This window comes from Carassius carassius, chromosome 5, assembly GCF_963082965.1.
Source record: "Carassius carassius chromosome 5, fCarCar2.1, whole genome shotgun sequence".
Taxonomy (NCBI): domain Eukaryota; kingdom Metazoa; phylum Chordata; class Actinopteri; order Cypriniformes; family Cyprinidae; genus Carassius; species Carassius carassius.
Genome location: NC_081759.1, coordinates 34133962 through 34158331, shown reverse-complemented (window position 1 = coordinate 34158331; position 24370 = coordinate 34133962). Strand labels below are relative to the sequence as shown.

At 36.7% G+C, this 24370-nt stretch overlaps 1 protein-coding gene across 5 annotated transcripts in view; it reads right to left on the bottom strand.

The window, feature by feature from the left end:
• The window catches only part of LOC132141384 (protein phosphatase 3 catalytic subunit alpha-like), a 33900-nt gene extending 9903 nt beyond the window's left edge, over positions 1 to 23997 (bottom strand). For 2 of the 5 annotated variants that reach the window (XM_059550843.1, XM_059550845.1), the window contains exons 1-4: positions 23196 to 23984; positions 13639 to 13836; positions 10919 to 11043; positions 2922 to 3033 (exon numbers count right to left, since the gene is read on the bottom strand). In XM_059550843.1, the coding sequence (XP_059406826.1) occupies positions 2922 to 3033; positions 10919 to 11043; positions 13639 to 13836; positions 23196 to 23250 (490 nt within the window). In that variant the 5' untranslated portion in view covers positions 23251 to 23984. Of the gene's footprint in view, positions 1 to 2921; positions 3034 to 10918; positions 11044 to 13638; positions 13837 to 23195 lie in introns of all 5 variants that reach the window. The other 3 variants (XM_059550842.1, XM_059550846.1, XM_059550844.1) reach the window with 3 other exon arrangements.
• Positions 23998 to 24370: the final 373 nt, after the last annotated feature.

Below are 24370 nucleotides of genomic sequence, written 5' to 3'. Positions count from 1 at the left end.
TTAAAACATTCCAGTAAATTGCTTGCTAAAAATGTATTTTTACAAATGAATTTATCAAATCAGGACTTCAATACAAAAACAAGCGACTCCATGTGCTGCTGAAATAGACCTGCTCTTCAAATCAGTACAAACTGTATTTATTTAGTAAAGCAGTAAATGTCATAATCAAAACCATGCTAAATTATTTGTAAACAATAATACCCCATGATGTCACAACCAGCATGTCTGTATGCAGGCAGACAGTAATAACTATATCTAAAGTGACAAGACCTGCCACCAAGCAGACACAAAAGCAGCAGGGACTATTAAATTAAATTCAAATGAGTCTAATTAGTGCAATGCGAATTCTTAATTCAGCTGCTGATTAAGCTTATAAATACTTTAGTATCTGGACTGAAGTAGTCTCATTAGTCTTGTCTTCTGGTTTCCACTAAATACAGCTGGGTTATTCACCAAACCGTATTACACATTCGCTTCTCGAGTGAGGTCTCATGGAGAGCACTTGGGCTTCCACTGAACATTCAGCATGAAACCACCTCCATCTTTGTTATGCAGAGCACAACAGCCATGCTATTGTATGAGCTTAATGGCAAACAGTGCTCATTTCAAGCACAATAGACTAGTACCAATGACCCATCCAATACCAAAACCAGGGATTTAAAATTAGACCTTCAAAAGAACCTTCATTTAAATGTAATTTGGATTTTAGCAATAAGCAAAAGCATAATATACTATAGCATAATGTAATATGCTTAAGTATACAGTGCTATTACAACAGCAAAGACGATACACATGGCCGGGATAACCTTATGAAAAAAGTATTGAACATGCTTCTGGTTGTGTACTTATAAAGATACATTTTGAAAGTACATAAAAAAATAAGTGTACTTGCAGATAACAATAGTAATTCAAATATGTTTTAACAATAAAATATTTATATAATATTTACAATATACAATATTTTAGTTTACCACAAATGTTCTCAGTAAATTCAGTACACTTTAACAACATTTAAAAAAACATTAGTAATTATGGAATTACATAGTAATATGAACTTAGGTTGTCCAGGTTGGTCATGTGATCTCCTAGCTGTGGCTTTAGAAATCCTGTAATAACCTCCTGGCAGATGGGTTCCGAGCTCAGTAGATGCAAACCCGATCCGACCACATCAGATGAGTGAGAAGAAATCCCTGTGTAGAAATATTCTTTGGGATAACAAATATGTCTCTGTATTTGTAAGCAACAGGAGCATGAATAAACCCAAGCCAGAAAAGAAGCTAAACAGCTTCTTGCGTCTCTATCCTGGCTGGTCATGCTGCACTGAATTAAGGTTTTAAATTAATTATTGTAAAAGAATGCTAATGAGATGCTTCACAATGAAAAGACATTACTCTCTCATAAATCAGGAGAGGTAATACTGCGTATAGTGTACAACGGCTCATCGGGTTTGTCTCGTTGTGAGCCAGATGAGCCCCATCCACTTCACTATGCAGCATAATAACTCACACCTGGACACCTTCTGGCAGCTCTACAAACCTTACTCTAATAGAGCTGTCTGTTAGCCTGTAAGGGACAAAGTGCTGTCTGCAGAAAACAGAGCACGTAAAGCCTGTAAAACAAAGACAGAACCTGTTTATGAACCATCTCTCACAGCAGTGAGAATATTTTTCGAGTTTTAAAAAGGTTGCTATAGATCTTAGGGAGAGTAGAGACCCATTTTAGACAGTGAGGGACAAGTCTTAAAGGGATAGTTCACCCAAAAATGATATATACATACTAGGTGAATGGATGGATATTTTTCTTACACAAATGCATCACTTTGCTTCAGAAGGACTTTATTCACACCCCCGGAGCAGTGCGGAGTAATTTTATGATGGATGGATGCACTTTTTTTGGGCTTTAAAAACTCAACACCCATTTACTGCCATTATAAAGCTTGGACGAGCTAGGACATTTTTTTATATAATTCTGACTGTATTCGTCTGAAAGAAGAAAGTCACATACATCTAGGATGGCTTGAAAGTGAGTAAATCATGTACATTTTTATTTTTAAGGTCCTAAAAGTGACATTTTCACAACCCATTGACGTTCACTGGAAATATGTGGATGGAAAACAAATACTGTTGGCTGAACACAGCAGTTCGCCAAAATGAATCGACTGCACTTCTGCCCCCACAGTCTATTTGGCAGCAAATTAAATATGACATCTACAATGCTCTATTTAAGGGGTCATAGGATGCCCATTTTCCACAAGTTGATTCTTTAGGGCCTTAACGAAAGTCTGTATCATAGTTTGGTTAAAATTTCTCAATGAATGGGATTTAACTTCAATTTAACTCCAAAACTGTCAGCAATGGCACCAACAGGCAGTGACCATATTGTGTGATTCTGGCATGCTGGGAGATTGAAACAGTAAATATGTTCCAGCCAAACTTGATGTAATAATACATTTCACAGCATGAGCAGCTGCCTTATGTAGTTTAAACAAGTATTACCATTTCACTAAAGTGACTCTCTCAGGCAACATGATAAGTGAGACCACACTGACCCTCCAACTCCAACAAAACTGCACTGCTGTGACATTACCCAAAGTCAAAGCAGTTAAAGAAAGTTATAGTCAGGGGTTAAAGTAAAAATCTGCACCGGTTATATCAAATAAATACACTTTAAGAAACACTACAAAATAGAGTCCTGCTTTAATAAAGCAAATACATTTTGAACCCTTAACTGCAGGAAAAATGTTATACTGTTTGCACGGTAAATGAAAGTGCTAGCTGATGACAGCTGGCTAAAAATGCAGCTTTTCAGACATCAAAGAGAGAACATCAGTGAAAGCTGAGGAAAAAGGCTGGCGGAAGGTTCGAGTCAACACATCACTTAGCTCTCAGCACTCCTAGATGCTTAATTCCCAAAGCACTCACATTCCTGTTTGAAGGTGAAGTATTCTGTGAGGTGCCGACACTCATGGTTGCCTCTGAGGAGGAAGAGGGTGTTGGGGTGGTTGATCTTCAACGTCCACAAGAACAGCACACACTAAAAAGAGAGAGAGAGAGAGAGAGACTTACAATCTTGAAGACAGTTGACTTAATGGTCACAGCTATGAGAAGAAAACGAAGACCAGTCTCAGGCTTTTACATAAATGTGAAATATCCCATTTTAATCCTTTTACTGATGTCTTGAATAAAAGTGAGGTCTCTTTATTCAAATAAATGTGCAACGGATTGTTTTTTTGTTGTTTTTTTGAGACCTTATCAGTTTAAAAGGCTACATGGAAGCACAAAAGCAACAAGATTTAAAGAAACTGTTTACTCAAAAATAAAAACATACCTACCCTCAGGCCATCCAAGATGCAGATGTGTTTGTTTCTTCATCGGAACAGATTTGGAAAGAGTTGAAGGAGCTAATATTACAAAAATGCAGCTTTTCACTTCACAAAATGTTAACTAGTGGACTGGACTCATGTGGATTATTGTGACGTCTTTATCAGCTGTTTGAACTCTGACGGCACCCATTCACTGCAGAGGATCCATTGGTGAGCAAGTGATGTAATGTTAAATTTCTCCAAATCTGTTCCTATGATGCAACAAGCTCATCTATATCTTGGATGGTCTGACGGAGAGTAAATATTCAGCAAATTGTTTACTTTTGAGTGAAATAATCCTTTGAAATAGTCTTAATAACAATAACAATCCAATGAAATGTATACAATCATTTTACAATACAACTTTACAAAAAAACTAAATAAAATACATGAATAAATAAAAAATAGTAATTCTACTGAGATGATGCGCAAATAAACGCTGAAAATGAAGTGGATTTGCGCATCTTCTCAGTTAACAATGGCTCCGTGTAGTAACAGCTGCTCTATGTGAAATCACGCACCTGAGGGAATTTACCGCTGATTAGATAACACTTTACTGACGAGATGCGCATAACGATCGGCCGATTGTGATCGGAGAAGCCCTAGATTTTATTATTCTACCAAATAGTATACTAAAAGATTGATACTTGGTGTCCGTGTATCGATACACTATTGTCGCAGAAAATATTGCGATACTATACTGTATCGATTTTTTGCCCCACCCCTAGTTACCATCTGGTTTAATAGCATAACAACTAGTCATCCATTAACAAATCAGTGAGCTTGATTCATTTATCTAATATTGTTTAGTTATTATTAACACTTGTTTTAGCTTTGTTTTGTGCCATTGTTTTTTTTTAAGGGGAGTAATTCACAGAAATCTGAGAGCTTAGCATCTCGACAGTGCAGCTAGACTTTCAGCACAGTAAACTACATATGAGTTGTTACAGCCAAAACACTATTTAAGAAATATTTGGTTGAATGTAGTGAACTAAGACATTTTTTCAGATTTTAGATTGCCTGAATAGAAATGTTTCTCTATTTTAAAGGTGCAGTCCATAACTTTTGGCAATCTAGCGGTTAATAAACAGAACTGCCTCTGTCTTGCAGAAGAACATTGTAGCTGTAGCTACTTCTCTATGTTCATGTCTGTGACAAATCACACAGGTACTGGGATACTCTGCAGAGGTTTCCAGGTCAGCAAAACAAATCAAGCATGACTGCTATTCAAAACTAGATCAAAACTATCCCAATCATGTTTTTTTTACTGGAGTTTTCCCCTCCATCTGGTATCTCCTCCATCAAAATTGCATTAAGGGTTATCGTTTACATTAAAAAAATGGACTAAAAAACAACCCACAGCAGCATGCTGATCTGGCAACCCTAACCTTCCCTTTAAAAACATACTACAGCGCGCATAGTGCATATACCACCTTTCCCACAGTTGAGCATATTTACAGTACAAACCTTGTCAGTGAACTATGAGGGCAAATAAATGAATAAATTAATTAATCTTTCATTAATTGTAATCGAGGTAAAATGTTAAATTAATCTAGATCATATTGTCCAGCCATAATACATAAATAAGAAATGTTAAATTATTTTATTCTATACAGACTCCTCTGAATAATGTTCAGCTTTGTTCAAGTCACTGGAAATTACCATCTTTCACTGAAAAAGAACTGTATGCAAATCACTGTGTGAAAGACCTTCAAGAATGTCCAACTAATTAACTCCACACAGGATCAAAGTGTGAGCGGTCAGTGACATCAGTCATTCAGTGGAGACCCGCGACAAGCAGAGCGGACCATGCTTTAATGCTCTATGACTCATGTCTGACAGGTTATCAAATAGCTCCACTCAGACAACTCCTCCAGTGACACATCTAAATGAGACAGACTGAGAAAGAAAGGTCATTTATCCTTACAGCTTAACAAGGTCTCTGATACTTCTGTTCTTCATTCTAAAGCATCCTCAGCTCCTGCACTTTATCACCGTCTCTTTTAAGAGTGACATTTAGTGAACTCACACAGCCTACGCTTACCAAAACCAATTAATCATACAAAAAGTAGAGGCCTGAGTAAACTACATGTAGGCAATTACTACCTTTTATTCACTTAATTTAAAGAAGTTTGTTGTCACCATTTAATCCTGTGATCCTGTATGTCGAATAGCATACGACTGACAAATATTGATTAGCCTGGACAAGTTCTTAATATTAAATTTTTGTACATAAAACACAATACAAACACATGGATTTTTTTCTAGGTGTCTAAAGTATATAAGAATACATTTGTTTTACAAACTCCATGAAGCCAAAAATTATAGGAGCCCAAGAGGCACAACTCTGTAGTGATAAGGAAAACAGTCTATAGATGGCGCTGTGGAGGCGCCGTCGCCATTTTCGACTGAAAACTGTTGAAAGTCACTAGATGCGAGAGAGCAAGTGGGCGAAACGCAAGCAGTGTGCTGCAATAAACTGCAGCAATTATCAATATTATCTGTCTTATCTCTAACAATTGCTGCTGATGGTTTTAATCTCTATAGGGAAGTCGTGGTCTAATGGTTAGAGAGTCGGACTCGCAATCGAAGGGTTGTGAGTTCGAGTCTCGGGCCGGCAGGAATTGTGGGTGGGGGGAGTGCATGTACAGTTCTCTCTCCACCCTCAATACCACGACTTAGGTGCCCTTGAGCAAGGCATCGAACCCCCAACTGCTCCCCGGGCGCCGCAGCAAATGGCTGCCCACTGCTCTGGGTGTGTGTTCACAGTGTGTGTGTGTGTTCACTGCTCTGTGTGTGTGCACTTCGGATGGGTTAAATGCAGAGCACGAATTCTGAGTATGGGTCACCATAAATATAGCCTAAATAACAGAAGACCTTGATTGCATGTTACCATGAAACTAACAAAATAATTCGATTTTTTTTTTAAATTAACAATTCATGTATAAAATGGGACAGCAACCTTTATATCAAACACTTTTACGTTGTCCACAACTGAGCAACGTGAGAGGAAGGTATTGCGCAAGAGCGCACAAGTGAATATGAAGATAATTTTTAGGGGGTAGGAGGATTTTTTTATTCTTAAATTTTCATATGCAATGAGAAAAATGGGATAAACACGAAATAAGTAAATAAAATAAATTGATATACAGTATATCCACTTAGCTTACCTGTTGGGTTTACCTCTCTCATTCTGGACACATCCAAATGTTTCCATATTCGTGATGTTGCGTATTTGCAGCTAAACTATTATTTATTAGGTAAAATAGGCTTTGTGGTTCACGTGTGTTTCAGTATCGACAGGAAAAATATTATAATGAGCAAAAATATGCCACAGTAGACCGCTGCTCATGCTGAACTGCGCTGTTTACAATGAATATGTGTGCGTGAGGCACCAGCGCATTAAACAGCTGAAATATACCATACTCAATTTTTGCTCACACAGTTAAGGCATAATTGGAGACAGTTTAAAAAAAACAAGAATAATAGCAGTTAATAAGAATTATTGCTGTTAGTGCGGTCTTAATGCTGGACCGTTCTCATTTCGTTCTGCATATGGAACTTGAAGGATTTGATTTATTTATTTTTGCTTAAGAGCATGAATGAAAATATATATATAGGAACACACACATGGATTAGAACATTTAATATTTTTTATTCTGGTTTGTTATATATATATATATATATATACCTAGTAATGACTGTTTAATGACAATAGCAGTAAGTAGTGATGCACCGAAATGAAAATTCTGCGCTGAAACCGAAACTTTAGGATGCACTTGGACGAAAACCGAAACTGAAGCCGAAAATGGCTTCTTTTAAAAACGTATATATATATTGCTTGGATTTAATGGATCTGAATTGAAAAATCACAATATAATAATCAAACTTTTATTAACAGTTACATAACAAAACATAAAATATTTTTAACAATAAATATAAATAATAATTATTCTTCAAGTTTTATGTTCCATCAAATAAAATTCTCGTCCTCTCGTATAGGGCTGTCACTTTTGTGAAAAAAAAATCCTGTTCGTTTTTTTGTGAAACCTAGGCAAAGTGTTCATTGAATCGTTAGTAAATTGCCTATATTTGGCGTTGATCCGTTTTTCAACGTCAAATATAGTCAAATCCACCGACAACTAAACAGGCATTAGGGCGAACGTAAAGAGGGCGCTTGAGACGCGCACAAGTCAGCAATGTGGACTGCCATAACATCAATGAAAAACATTACTGAAGGCTACATTGATATTATGCACTAATAGGCTCTGTGTGTGTGTGTGTGTGTGTGTCAGAACCTGCAGTTGCTGTGTGACGCGCGTTCGCTGCGAGCATATAGTGGCGAGCTGGACGCGCTCCGAGAGAAGGCCGTTAAAATCGATTCCCTATTTTCGTTTTCGAAACTTGTGTTGGTTGGTCCGATCGATTGTGCAGCTTTTGTGACAAGCTTTTTTTGATTGTGACAGCCCTTTGACATGCTTAATCTTTGATAGGCAGACGCGTGATAACAGCTCGACCGTGAGTGAAACCTAAGCGCTTGCTCACGGATGGGAGGGGCGGGTGACATTCATTTTCGGTTTACGTTTTCGGCTGTTTTTTTTTTATTTCGGCCTGAAACCGATAATGCCATTTCGGCCGAAAATTTTTGGCGGCCGAAATTTCGGTGCACCCCTAGCAGTAAGACTTTATGTAAAGGTCTTTCTTTTACATTTTTACTGTAGCCTAAGACTATCCCACGTTTTTAAATTAACTCTTACTTTAAAATTTATAATGGTTTTTAAGGATGTTAAAATGTTATAATATAATGCTTTTGGTGTTTTACTTGTCCTTTCATCTTCGTTTACAAACCGTCATTTTATTATTACAGTCAGTTCAAAATTTGTCCCTTTGCGCCACCTGGTGGTAGTTAAGCAAATTATTTTAACACGCGACTGAATTCGGCGGTATGCACGACAGTAATGCCCAGTTAGCTTGTCCTCCTACTGTATGTGATGCGAGAGACAGCATATCTCCTATTCTAAGAAAATAATTTTACAATATTATTTGTAATTATCAAAAAGCATGTGCAAAGTAACAACTCTGTAGGACAGGGGTCTCCAAACTAGATCCTGGATGGCCAATGTCCTGAAAAGTTTAGCTCCAGAAAGCTGTAAGGTCAAATTATTTTTATGTACTTTATTTTCATTTTATTTACTTAATAATGTTGCTTTTGCTGACATTATGTCTGTGGTCAAAAATTTAAATGACTGATGCCTTGGCACAGTGCACACACACATGCAACTCTGTAGGACAGGGGTCTCCAAACTAGATCCTGGATGGTCAATGTCCTGAAAAGTTTAGCTCCAGAAAGCTGTAAGGTCAAATTATTTTATGTACTTTATTTTAATTTTATTTACTTAATAATATTTCATTTGCTGACATTATGTCTGTTGTCAAAAATTAAAATGACTGATGCCTTGGCACAGTGCACACACACATGCAAAGCTCGGGATATGACAAATGCGCGCAGTTAAGGCTAGAAGGGATACGTTTGGCTCTACTGGACATGCGCACATAAATACAGCGAAATTTTTGTCATACTGTACTAGGGCTTGTATAGACTACTAAGGTTTATATGCATAGTCCAAGTCTTTTTCTCAGTTTTTTAGTGTATCTCAGTGGCAGAATTACAGCCCCACGTACTGGTCTGGCAAGTATCCTATATTGTTTTGTGTGAGTTTTGTGGTTTCGGGTAGACGCAGATATTTCTTGAGACGAGGGGGAAAAAAAAGATTGAATAGGAAAAGCTCTGGCTTCGTGTGGACGTAGCCTTAGCCTTTTAAATAAAACAACAACAAAAACAACAACACTGAGGAAGCCCTACATCTTAGCTCTTTTTTTAAGTTGATTTCATCAGGGTTATTTAGGCATACTCAATTGTTTTAAGTCAACATCAAGGCAAAGCAAACCATAATGTATTGTCCTATCAGAGCAGCCACTGTAACTATGTTAAAGATGGGATAAAAACTAGAAGACTAAACACGATTGTTGACCAACAGATCTTTACTGGAGATATTATAGCATAATCTGCTTTGCTTCTTTTGTGCTTATGTGTGGTAGTTGACGCACTATTGCTAATGTGGCAGTGTAGCCATTGATAATGCCTTAACAGATGGTTCAGAGAAGACGTCACATTCTCAGCCAAGTAATGAGCCCAGACATGCACGCAATAAGTTTCCCCACTGGTACATGTATAGATCCCCAAGTACTAGAGCCCTATGAAGTCAAAAGAAATGTTTCTCTCTCTCTCTCTCTCTTTTAAATGTTTTCATTTTTCTGGATTCAGTTTTTTTTTCTCCAGTTAAATTTTTTTATACTCTTGTTTTAATGGTAAAATTAAATGTTATTAATCCAAAAGCATGTCTAATGAAACTTATACAATTCAACAACAATTTATCAAACGTTTTTTTTTAAAAGATTACATTTATAAAGCCCTATGAATTTTCCCAAGATTTTCCCAACTTAATTGATTAATTTGAATTTATTGTTTTGTCACGATTAAATTTTTTAGTAATCGAGGAATCACGATTTTGAATAGAAATTACAAAATTATACAATTGGGCACCTTGACATTTTGCTGGTGATAACAGTAAAGAGAAAGGCCGTCGGCGCACGTGATTAACCGCTCACGTGTGACGCGCTCTGTGAAGGACAATAAATTTAGCGCTAGGTGTCATTCACACAGCACTTTTTTGACAAAGATGCGATGCAGGCAGGGGAATAGGTAAAACATGCAAGAAGATGGGAGTGAACTTCTTTTAACTTGAGCGCAGTGTTTTTAGAATGCCGTTTCATGCATGAGATGCTGCTAGAGACGCAAGTGCAACAGTCAAACACATCCATGTTTACCCAGAGAAAACAATGAAAAAGCAGCGCAATCGAATAAAAAAAACCTGTAAAGAACTACTACTGTATGTCTCATATTTCATGTTTGCATCATGGTGACAGGCTGAAAGCATTTATGGTTAATAAAAGTATACTGGTGTTATACCTTCAGTCATTTTCAATTTGAATTACCTTCACTTGAGATTGTCTAAAATAATTTTCCTCTTATTATTTCTGAACACATAATATGTAAAAGACAAGTTTGTACAATATGTAGTTGTAGTTCTTGCATCTTTTGCAAAGATATTTAACAAATGATTAGTTTAACATTTACATCATGTTGACAAATTCATGTGTGCAGCACTTGGAATAGAATTTTCTTTAACTAGAGGGTTAATAAAGAAAAGTAACTTTAATCATGTTGTAGTTACATTTGTTTGTAATCGAAACGTGGAAATGTAGTCAAAATAGTAAAAAAAAAGAAAAAAGAAACATCTTATTGGGTCACTTGAAACATGTTATTTAAATGCAGCTTTACAGGCTACATTTATAAATGAGCGAAAAATTTATAAAAATGTATTAAAATCCATGAATAACCAGCGTTACGGTGTCCAGTGGACCAGATTTTTGCAGGTGCAGATTCTGTGTTAGCCTCTTGTTCTAGATTACTTCAGTTGAAGAACTTCCACTCACCTCAATACTGAAGTATCCTCTGTCTACATAATCTCCCAAGAAGAGATAGCGCGTGTTGTCGGGGGAACCACCAACTTCAAACAGCTTCATGAGGTCGAAGAACTGTCCGTGAACATCACCACATACTGGGGGTGAAAGGGAAACAAAATAAAAGCTTAACATTGCACATCAAATTTGGTGAGTGATACTTAACACTAATGGTCGACCTATATATATATTAGACCGAAATATCGGCCGATTTTTGTCATTTTTTCAAATATGGGCCAATATGTTTTTCTGCTACGTTTCCAATTTTTCCAATACGTTTCCCAATGCACATACTGTAAACTTCCCAGAATACAGAGTGCCCTGTTGGTTACAGTGTTTACTTCCTTATAGTTGTATTAAATCTTTATTTATTTGTGAAAAATACTTTGTAATCTAAAGTATAAGTATGTTTAATTTACACATTTTTTTTCTAATCCATTGTCAAATTATTTCAAATTTCTTAAATATTAATAAAAAATACAATAAAAATTCCTGATGTTGAAATCAATGGCAACTGTAAGCAAAGCGGTTTTCTATATCACATCACATTATAAAACAAATGCCATAGGGAAGTGCTGGACTGTACAGAGACCAAAGACTTCATTTAAATCCATTCTACCTGCATCATCCAGCCAGCAACGGCCACATGACTGCTCTGTCACTTAGCAACAACGACACTATATCTGAAAATACAGAGGCTGGATCCATTTATAAAACAAAATGTATCAAGAGCCAGAGGGGTTTGTGACATCTATTAATTCATGCTCAAAGGCAGCGATATCTATAGAGGACAGATGAGCTCTAATTCATGTGCATCATAAAAGACCATAGCATGACGCACACAAGAATTAAACCTTGAAGCACAACATCTTCATCAAGTAATTGAATAAGCTTAACAAGCAATTGTAAGTCACTTTGGATAAAAGCGTCTGCAAAATGACTAAATGTAAATGTAAAGCTCTGTTGGTCACTGATAAGGACCAGTTGGATTTAAATTTACTCCGATACTATCCAGACTCTCCTGTATAATCTGTAAATGGCCATTATATGATTTTCTGTCACTATCTTATTCTATCTTTCTGTCAAATAAAAGAAGCAAAACCCATAACTTATTGACAAATCTGTATTTTCTCACAAACTAGAGTGACTAGGGATTAGTGGTCGATCGATATGTGTTTTTTTGAAAGCCGATGCCAATATCTTGGAAAGCAGGTGGGGCGATAGCCGATATAATTGTTTTAATTGTTATTAATAATATTTAAGAAATTTGAAATCATTTGACAATGGATTTAAACATTTTTATAAAAGAAACATGCTTACACTTTAGATGACAGTATTTTTCACAAATAAATAAATATTTAATAAAATTATAATATAAAACAAGTAAACACTGTAACAGGCCAGGATAACACTCATTTTGCATACAGCACACAGTGAAAATGACATGAATATGACAATGGGCAAATGCATAAAGTGCAGCATAATTTGAAGTCATGAGTTTAAAGTTGAAAGCATTCAATTCACATGGACTGACCATCATGCAGAGAACATGTGATCATGCTGGATAAAAATGCACACTTCACAAGATTTCACAGCTGGATTCGACTGAGTTTGCAAGTTTTGTGAAATTAAATGTTCATTAGTCATTCAAAGATTTGTTTAAATTATATAAATGCGTATTTGCTTAATACTAACGGCAAACGAGGAAGTATTATAATATTTGCCTTTCTATTACTAATAGGCCTAATATAAAATAAATCATTGTAATACTTCCTGTATACATTAATTCCTTTGTTTAACCATTCTATCTGTCTATTAGACAGACTTCTATCCATGTTAGACAGAACAGTTAACGACGACGACAAACAAGAGAGAGAGTGTGAGCACTGTGTGCTCTCAGCGCCGTCAAACACATCGTCCAAGCAGGAAAACTTAGCGGCCGATTCTGATACAAAACCAACTGATTAATTAAAAATCAAAAGAATGATACATGTATCATGTATACCCAATTTATGTAATAAAGTTAAATGTAGACAGGAAAGTAGCATCATTCAATCACTGTCAGTTGCACTCAAAACCAGACAAAAAGTCTTCCTTTAGAGCAAATAGTCGACTTGTCATTCAGGCAGCCCTTCATTTAGTTGATTAGTTTCTGCACATCCCTCCTAGTGTTCACTGAAGCATCACAGACCACATTCCACGACAGAATCTGTGACTGTTTTCTGTGTTCCACTGATCTCCAGACAGTATCTGTCATTATGAACCAACGGCAATGCAACGGATATCCATATGAGTCAGTTTCCACAGCTGATTCTCCACCGTGACAGTTTGTAACACAAAACAGGTAATCTCAGCAAAAAACTCAACAGCAATGCCAATTTTTTTGGCCTGATGAAAACTTTTCACAGATGGCATATGGGCCTAGTTGAACAGTTACTTATCAACCAAACCAATCATTTTACAATTTATTATTTTATTGTTGGCTAAAGGTACACACTCTGATTCCAATGAAGTGTAATAATGAATATTTAAAACGTTGCATGAAGTTTCCCTAAGGAAAAACACAATTTTTTCTTAGGAACTAGATTAAGCCTCAGCAGAACAAAAACGCAAGTCAGTACAAAGTTCATTGTAATCTAGACAGATGGTCATCTCCCTCAAGCCCTACTAAAGATACGTTTTTGCTTTCTTACCAGTGATTGGTGCCTCCACCTCTAGCATGCACTTCTCCTGCCTTAGGATGTTGGCACCATCGTTTATGACGCGCAGAGCAGCGTCCTCCTCCACACGTCCCTCTTTGATCAAATGGTTCTTCAGTATCTCAGCATTGGGTTTACCATCCACATATAGGTCCTTCACTGTCAGCCGCTGGTGAGGGGGCAGTGGCACTGCTGTAGGTGCAACAAGAGTAAAATATCAGCTGACAATTCGCACAACTTTAACAACATCAACGAGGCAGCTTCAAGTATGGATACAAGCTTCAGTCATAGTGTAAAAGAGGAGATACTAAGTGGTTCATGCCCACTAAGAGCGATAAAAAGCAATTTGAAAATAGTTAAGGAATAAAATGTCATAAATAGACAAACAGACATACATTTCAAAAGTTTGGGTTCAGAACGATTTTTTTTATGTTTCTGAAAGTCTCTTATTGCTCACAGAGTTTGCATTAAATGGGTAAAACCACAGTAAAACAGTAATTAATTCATTACGATTTAAAATAACGGTTTTCTATTTTTTATATATTGTGAAAGGTAATTTATTTCTGTGATGTCAAAGTGAAATTTTCAGCATTCAGTCTTCAGTGTTACACGATCCTTCAGAAATCCTTGTAGTACAAAAATGTATCATCAATGTTGAAAACTGTTGTGCTGCTTAATATTTTTGTTGAAACCCTAATGCTGTCAAACGATTAATTGTGATTAATCGCATCTAAAATAAAAGTTTGTTTACATAATATATGTGTGTGTGCATGTGCATATTTATTATGTATGTTATTATGTGTGTGTGTATGTACGTGTGTGTATACACACACACGTACATATTAAAGAAAAATATTTGTATATTAAATATATTTATATCATATAAAATAATAATATAAATATATAAATGTACATGCATGTAAATATATCCAAAAAAACAATTACCTAGAACCTAGAATATGACATTTTCAGTTGTTTCACACTTTTTTGTTATGTATATAATTCCATATATAATTCCACATGTGTTAATTCATAGTTTTGATGCCTTCAGTGTGAATCTACAATTTTCATAGTCATGAAAATAAAGAAAACTCTTTGAATGAGAAGGTGTGTCCAAACTTTTGGTCTGTACTGTATATATATATATATGTATGTATATATGTATGTATATATATATATATATGTATATATGTATATATATATATATATATATATATACTGTATATTTCAGTAATTCAACTCAAATTGTGAAACTCATGTATTAAATAAATTCAATGCACACAGACTGAAGTAGTTTAAGTTGTTGGTTCTTTTAACTGTGATGATTTTGGCTCACATTTAACAAAAACCCACCAATTCACTCTCGACAAATTAGAACACTTCATTAGACCAATTAAAAAAAAACATATTTAGTGAATTGTTGGCTTTCTGGAAAGTATGTTCAGTTACTGTACATGTACTCAATACTTCGTAGGGGCTCTTTCTGCTTTAATTACTGACTCAATTCGGTGTGGGATGGTCAGTTTGTGGCTCTGCTGAGGTGGTATGGAAGCCCAGGTTTCTTTGACAGTGGCCTTCAGCTCATCTGTATTGTTTGGTCTCTCGTTTCTCATTTTCATTTGACAATACTCCATAGATTCTCTCTGGGGTTCAGATCTGGTGAGTTTGCTGGCCAGTCAAGCACACCAACGCCATGTTCATTTAACCAACTTTTGGTGCTTTTGGCAGTGTGGACAGGTGCCAAATCCTGCTGGAAAATGAAATCAGCAGCTTAAAAAGCTGGTCAGCAGAAGGAAGCATGAAGTGCATCAAAAACACAATGGACCAACACCAGCAGATGACATTGCACCCCAAATCATCACAGACTGTGGAAACCTAACACTGGACTTCAAGCAACTTGGGCTATGAGATTCTCCACCATTCCTCCAGCAGTCTTCCCCATGATTGTGTAGCCTAGTGAACCAAACTGAGAAATAATTTTGAAGGCTCAGGAAACCTATGCAGGTGTTTTGAGTTGATTAGCTGATTGGAATGTCACCATATTCTAATTTGTTGAGATAGTGAATTGGTGGGTTTTTGTCAAATGTGAGCCAAAATCATAAAAATTAAAAGAACCAAAGACTTCACACTGGCAGTTTAGTGCGGAATGTGGCACGGTAGGCATGAAAAATCGCTAATGTGAACGCTGTCATCGGACCCTGGTGCGCACTGGGATACCGAACCCGAGACTACATGGAGAATGTGCAAGCAACACGGACTCGGGTGCGCACTTGTTCAGGAAGTAAAGTATCCCGCGCATGCGTAACACTGTCGATATCATTGTTTCCTCAACACACGAGAGAGCCGAGGTTGATTCCACACACTCCTAAAAGTCAAAATTAAATTAATTAAAATTAAATAATTAAAATGAATTATTATGCTGTGCATAATAGCACCAAAATAAAAAAAAAATTATAACAATGCTCATTCGCGTTGTGTTCTCCATGCGTTTTCTGTGTGCATTTACGATGATGTAAGGTGACTGCAAACACACCTGGGTTCGATACAACTATTGAGTGTGAAAGCAGATCAACGCTGCGGGCTGTGCCGGGAACAATCGCGTTCGGGCTCGGACCACAGCAAATGCACCCAATGTAAAAGCCCTCTTAAACTACTTCAGTCTGTGTGCACTGAATTTATTTAATACACAACAATTTGAGTTGAATTACTGAAATAAATTAACTTTTCACGACATTCTAATTTGAGATAATTTATTGTGACATACAGCCAGGTATAGTGAGCCATACTCAGAATTCGTGCTCTGCATTTAACCCATCCAAAGTACACAAACACAGCAGTGAACACACACACACACACACACACACATACAATGTGAACACACACCCGGAGCAGTGGGCAGCCATTTATGCTGCGGCGCCCGGGGAGCAGTTGGGGGTTCGCTCCCGAGGATGCATTTTTAAAAATAAAATAAAATAAGGTCACAGACTTGTATCTTTATTAGTTTGTGCTGCTCTCTGGAGCATCATGACATTTGCTGCTGCTGGGGCTAATAAGAAAAGTTATGGCACCATGAGGACTGTATTGATTCAGCTTTCAGGTTTAATCTTCACAGACGTGAAAGGATCCCGAGATGTTGCGCAATAATCCCTCACCTGTGCTGAACAGCCAGGTAGTCTTACTCCACCAAATCCACCGGAACTGTTCCGCATACAACAGTCAGCAGAAGTGAGAGAAAAGGGTTTATACACAGATGGCGATGCATTGTTTACTTTAAAAATGTATCCTTTCGGTGCGGTTGATACAGAAGCGCATACAGCATCTGCGTACTGCTTAGATTTGCCAAAATGGCGCTACGCTGATTTGGAGAGACGCAGAGGAGAGGAATTATTGAATAAAGTCGTTATTTTTGTTTTCTTCATGTACAAAAGTACTCTCGTCACTTCATAACGTCATGGTTGAACCACTGATGGCAGATGGAGTATTATGATGATTATTTTCAAACTTTCATGGACCTGGACACTGTTATTTATTTGGCAGTCTATGGGACAGTAGACTACTGGTTTTTATCCAAAATATCTTAAATTGTGTTCCAAAGACGAACAAAGCTTTAACATGTTTAGAACGACATGGGGGTAAGTGATTAATGACAAAATTTTTGGGTGGAGTAACCCTTCAAACAGATCTTCTTTTAAATATTTGCTGAAATAAGTATCGGAAAACATCAATTCATGGCTTTTGAGAATTGATATCGAATCTACTTCATTTAAAAAAAAATTAAAAAAAAGTGTGTAAATGGAGGTTTGTTGGAGATGATTTGACGATCCGAATGAGAGAGACAGAGAGAGAGAGCGTAGGGCAACGCAAAGAACAGTAAGAACAACCGTTTAAGAACATTGGTTTTGAAACTTGTGAATCCATTGTTAGAATTGTTAGAAGACAGAATCGTGATTCATATATGAACAGATTTTTATGTGCACCTCTAGTTTTCTCTTCTTCTTCGCTTTGCTCCCTTTGTTGTGTGTTCCTGGGGGCAGGGTTTGTGACGTAACGGACCTGGGAAGAAGCTTGCTGTAGTCCTTTACCAGCCATTTTTGTAGGCATTAAACTGCCAGAATTAAAAGATATCTCCATTTGCATTCAACTTTCAGTGCTGCAACTTTGCAGATATTTTTTATGCTCAAACAGCAACATTATACACTAACACTAAAAAAAGTGAAATCGCAATCAACCACCCCTTTAAAGATAATAGATTTATCAAGAGTACGGCATGCCAATATCTGTCTTTTCAGTCTCCGTATCCTCTGAAGAGCTCATTATTGAATGAAGTGAGATGTGTGTCTGAAGTTCTCAAACGCCATGAAGAAAACAGGAAGCCGTGTGAACAGCAAAAGCCCCTGGCACAGTCTTTTCCCCCCAAGTCTATCACAAAAGCTAGGGTTGACGCTGCTGCTTCCACAGCGACCTCATTTGCATGCATCCGCCATGGTGCGTTTTGGCTGCTCAGCCTCCGGCTCTGAATGTCTGCTTGATCGATAGCCAGTGAGAGCCCATTTGTTTCAAAGGAAGTCAGGGTTGATCTTAATTTTATGGAAAGTGGGTTTTAAAACTATGGCTTGATTGCTGATGCTGAGGGACATGTAACTAAAGACATCTGCAATGCATTCGGAGTTTGGACAATGTTCCCGTTAATCTGGCGGTTCTATTAAACGTGCCCAGAATGCCGGAGTAAATTATGTCTGGGCCCTCAACCATTAGGGATTCAAATCAAGCCACTATACCCCATGGACAATCATCTGTGTATCTGTACGAGACTGAAACAGTGAGACATTTAATGAGACATTAAAAAAAGATGCCATGGTTTAATTTTTATAAAACAATCTGATTAGTTTTTTTTTTTTCTTCTTTTTTTTGCCTTTTGTTAAATTGAGTTCTGAGCAGCTGCTGTTTTTTCATTAACTAATCATGGAAACCATGCAAGCAGCACAACAGATTTCACCTGTTTTCTGTCACCTGTGGCCTGGTGCATGAAGCTAGCTCTGAAGCTAAACTCTTGAGTATCAGGGTAAATTTAGAGTTGACAAAACCAAACAAATCCAACAGATCAGGTTCGGCCGGGCCCACAAAACTCAATATAAATGTTCTCTGTTAGCTTAAGAGTTTGATCCAGAGTTTTTGATTAACTCCTGAAAGTGTGACATGCGGCAAACAGCCAATCAAAAGTAACAGTTTGATTAACTTCTTTTCTGAAGATTAAGAGATGTCCTTATTAGTCCTTATTAAAAATGTAGTGAATTTAAATTCATGTACAAGGCAGGAATAAACACGGTTGCTGCAGCAAATGTTTGACAGAGCAGTAGAAAGAACATATCTGATATGCAAACGACTCCATTTAATCAGACAAGAAAACAGTTAATTCATTTTAAAAGCTTTATATATTAAAACGTATTTATAGAATTTAAATGCATAGTTTAATATTAACTGGCTGTTCACATAATATGTAGTTGTTGATATTATGACTTAAAATTATAACTCATATTAGTATAATAAGCAGCAAAAGATAATTTTGTCTCTAAAATTGTTTTGCTGTAAACTCTTAATTTGAAGTGAGAAATACAGGGGGAGGGGCTTTATTGCATCAGATGTGTCACTTTACTCACAGCTGATTGGCCCAGTTTGAGTTTGTGATCTCTAACCCAGAATAAAACCTGACCGCAGGGTAGAAGTGTAGTGTAAATTATCAAAAATTTAAAAAGGGATCCAGTTACTACAACCCGAATTCCGGAAAAGTTGGGACGTTTTTTAAATTTTAATAAAATGAAAACTAAAAGACTTTCAAATCACATGAGCCAATATTTTATTCACAATAGAACATAGATAACAAAGCAAATGTTTAAACTGAGAAAGTTTACAATTTTATGCACAAAATGAGCTCATTTCAATTTTGATTTCTGCTACAGGTCTCAAAATAGTTGGGACGGGGCATGTTTACCATGGTGTAGCATCTCCTTTTCTTTTCAAAACAGTTTGAAGACGTCTGGGCATTGAGGCTATGAGTTGCTGGAGTTTTGCTGTTGGAATTTGGTCCCATTCTTGCCTTATATAGATTTCCAGCTGCTGAAGAGTTCGTGGTCGTCTTTGACGTATTTTTCGTTTAATGATGCGCCAAATGTTCTCTATAGGTGAAAGATCTGGACTGCAGGCAGGATGAGGATGAGGATGAGTGATGCAGTGTCGTCTGAGAGCCCGAAGACCACGGGCATCCAATAAAGGTCTCCGGCCTTGTCCCTTACGCACAGAGATTTCTCCAGTTTCTCTGAATCATTTGATGATGTTATGCACTGCAGATGATGAGATTTGCAAAGCCTTTGCAATTTGACGTTGAGGAACATTGTTTTTAAAGTTTTCCACAATTTTTTTACGCAGTCTTTCACAGATTGGAGAGCCTCTGCCCATCTTTACTTCTGAGAGACTCTGCTTCTCTGAGACAAAGCTTTTATAGCTAATCTTGTTACAGACCTGATATCAATTAACTTAATTAATCACTAGATGTTCTCCCAGCTGAATCTTTTCAAAACTGCTTGCTTTTTTAGCCATTTGTTGCCCCCGTGCCAACTTTTTTGAGACCTGTAGCAGGCATTAAATTTTAAATGAGCTAATTAAGTGGATAAAAGTGTAAAATTTCTCAGTTTAAACATTTGCTACGTTATCTATGTTCTATTGTGAATGAAATATTGGCTCATGTGATTTGAAATTCCTTTAGTTTTCATTTTATTAAAATTTAAAAAACGTCCCAACTTTTCCGGAATTCGGGTTGTATAAAAAAAAATAAAAATAAAAGTGTATACAGTAAAAATACAGCAAAAACTGTTATATTGGGAACTGTTATTATAATGTAAAAATTATGTTTCTGTTTAAATATACTTTAAAATGTAATTTATTCCTGTAATGGCAAAGCTCAATTTCCAGCAGCCATTACTTTGGCATCACATGATCCTTCAGAAATCATTATAATATTCTGACTTGGGGCTCAAAAAAACATTTCTTATTGCCTAATATGAATTTGTGGAAATGTAATGGAAAGAAATAAAAATACTAAGAATTAAAAAAAAAAAATATATATATATATATATATATATATATATATATATATATATATATATATATATATATATATATATATATATATATATATATATATATAATCTGACAAAACATTTGAATAGTACTGTATATAATTAAAAATATATTCAAAAAATTGGCCTGTAAATAAATACAATAAAATAAAATTATTCATATCATCAGTTAGATGTCCACACATAACGCATAATATGAATCAATTTAGTATATAACTCAGAAATACTTTCATTTTAATATCTTATTTTAAATTCAGTCCCCAAAGTTAAAAAAAACCCTGTATGAAAATAGAATAGCATAGAAGTGAAAGTTTTTTTTCTGCAACCACTGAGCCAAAAATCATACAAAAAGTTATAATTATAAATTGAGATCTCAAATGTTATTTGAGAAGAAATGATGACTGAAGACAATCGAACACTCCTGCTTTTAGCATGAAGACATAACCCAGACATTTCAGTCATTATGATATCCTCAGGAGTGAGCTCTGACAGTTAAAAAAAGATGTGATATCATGACGCATGACTGAACAGGGTTGATCTTCGCAGAACGCATTTTAGCTCATGCAGAACAGTTCATTTGGCCGCACTTATCCACACTAAAATAAAATATGTGGAGGGGCAAGAGCAGCCGACTCCACCTCACCTGAGTTAAGGATTTGTACAATATAAACTCACGGTTATAAGGGCATAACCGAACATGATCTATACTCTGACTGCTGAGGAATATAAATAAACAGTAAGCAGCCCTGGGTCCACAACACATGCTGGGAATAGTGACAGTAAGCTGGGTACGAGCACTGAGAACAGATTAGGCAAAGCCTTTATTAGCCAGGGATTCCAGGTTCAGAGTCTGTTTATTTAGGGACTCCTCCTTCTGCAAATAAGATCCTGACCCTAAAGTTCAGAAAGAGAGAATGGAGAAACCTCAACACATTCACGCTACAGAATTCTGTGGGATGCTTTAAACCTCAATTTAATGAAAAAAAACATGCTTTTTCACAGCTCATAGAGTCTAAAACATACAATCTAAGTTTAAACATTTGCATGCGGCACAGTTCTGAACCAAACACTTTGCATTTCAGTGTTACTAAAGACAGGCTCTGCCTTCAGGATGACATTTCGTGCCACGCAGATTCTGGCCTTTTCCAGCCCTGCATACAACTAGACACAAGGCATGCTACAAGTGTTCACTCAATACCTGGATATTTGAAAGGCAAATTGGTTTCTGTGCTGATCGACTAATGTGCTATTAGCGTCTACATTTTTTCTTGCTTCTCAACCCAACAAAATAATCTTTTTAAACCCAAAGCAATAACATAGAGTATTAATATTCAGCTTCTGTGACACTATTCTTGTGTAAAATCTGGTGATCAATGACTCAAATGGCCACAGAAATATTGATTTTACATTTCTGATGAAATGTAATTTGACTAGGCTTACCTGGTTTGACCTTATTGGGTAAACTGGTTACCTGGTTTATTTAGATCATTATTCTTAAAAGGCAAAACACTTTTGTTCCCCATTACGCTAGTTTCCAGAAAGCAAGAAACTTATGTAATCACAGATGAATCTAAAACACTGTCTGAAATCTGTTTCGAATTAAAAAGTGTTCAGTAGAGTTTCAGTCTAGGTAATGTCATAACCTAAGTTAGAAGGATTTAATTTTTCACAAAAATGAAAACCAAATTGTAAGTGACAGGTGTATATTTCTATTCAACAGGCTGTGAAGTAAAAATACGTCTTTCCAAAAAAATAAAAATCCTGAAACAAATTTCTGAAAAAAAAAGAGTTTCATTACACAGTATTGCACAGACTCGATGTGTACTGATTATATTATAATGAATATACTAAGTATATTACATATATGAAATGAAAATTTTATAAATATTAATATTAAAGAACCCTGACTAAGGTTTATTGCCTGTAAAGCATTAGCTGATGCTAAGACCTCTAACTCTCGTGGTTTTCTCTAGGAAAATTCTCAAAACTGTTCCAAACAGGTAATGTGAAGCATGTGTTTCAATTTACTCCATATTATTTATACCACAAATAACGAAAAGCCCCTGCAAAGACTGGCTGACAGAAGCACATTGCTGGATTTTGAAATCAAGTTTGCTTTATACCAGAGAGAAAAAAAAATACAAACAATTTAATTCTAATTCAATTTAGTGGCACAGTTAAAAATAAAGCGGTTTGAAAAATTGGAATTGGCGATCCACAAGTCGCTATCACGAATTACACAGTGCAGGCGATCAATCGATCAACCAATCAACAAAACATGGAACATCCATCCGTCAGGCTCTCAAGAAATGATTCAGATGAATCAAATGATTGACCAAAACACCAGAGTGCGAATCCTTTAGAATCCACTGTAATTACCAGTCTAGACACTAAATACTCAAACTGAAATGAACTTACTTTTAATAATTCGTTCGGTGGTCGACAGCTTTTCTTTTGGCTCTTTAGTCGACATCTTCTCACAGTTCAGTCAAGGTTTATTAGCCAGCAAATGAGCAAAGATTCCCTCCTTGTTTGCTGCTGCCAGTCCGAGGAAGGAGAGATCGCAAAGCAGCCAATGACTCCAAAGGGTCCGAGAACTGTTCAAATTCAGACCAGCGGGCAGGTTTAACGCACTAACACAGCTAATTTAGTCAACACTGAACAACAGCTGGGTTCACGGGTCACAGGGCAGCATAACATCGCCAGCGAACACTTGCCCTCGCTAACACCGATCGTCGCTGATAAACTAACGTTAGTAGAATCGAGTCTGGTATCTGTGTTTTCCTGCCGACATTGACCTAACGTTACGTTATCTATCTATCTATCCGTTTTTCTCTATCAGATACCTTGGGTTCGTAGCAACGGGAGCCAGTGACACAAAATGATTAGGGTTTGGTGCGCAATCTTGAACGTTAATCCGATTTTCCACTTTTCAGAGTCAGAACGTCAACTCGCCAGTTTAGCTAGACTCTCATAGACTCTCATAAGAGAGTTCGGCATAATAATAACGTGCCGAACCACGGCGATTTGTCTTAATAAACATATGTCCTGTCGTGTGAGAACAGCGATTGCGCGACCTACCCGCCCACTCGAGCTAACCATATGGCTAGCAGTAACTTCCAATCACACTCTCGTTCCCAGCTCCTCAGATTAAACGCTAATCTCTAAACCTCAGAAGGATTTCCTGCAATATGGCGGAGCTGTGGCTCTCGACGCGCTGGCGTAGGCGTGACGTGGCACGTAAAATTTGACACGTGCGATGTAGATGGTTAAATGGGTCGTGCTGGAGGTCCCTCGGCTTGGATGGGCATCTCTGAAAAAGAAAGCAGAAAAACTACAAGGCGAAAGCAGTCCATTAAAATGAGTGTGATGTATATATTTTAAAACCACACTGTAGGTCTCTTGCCACAAAGGAAAAAGGTTTAGGGGACATCTTTGTCAAGATGTTTAAGGGAAACTGTATAATAGCATCACTGTTCATTTTGACTGTCATTTTATGTGCTGCACACTTCATGCCATTAATGGGTAACAAACTGTATGAGCATTTGCAGTTTGCAGAGTTTGGATCTTTTCCTTGGGGTCAAAAAGTCATT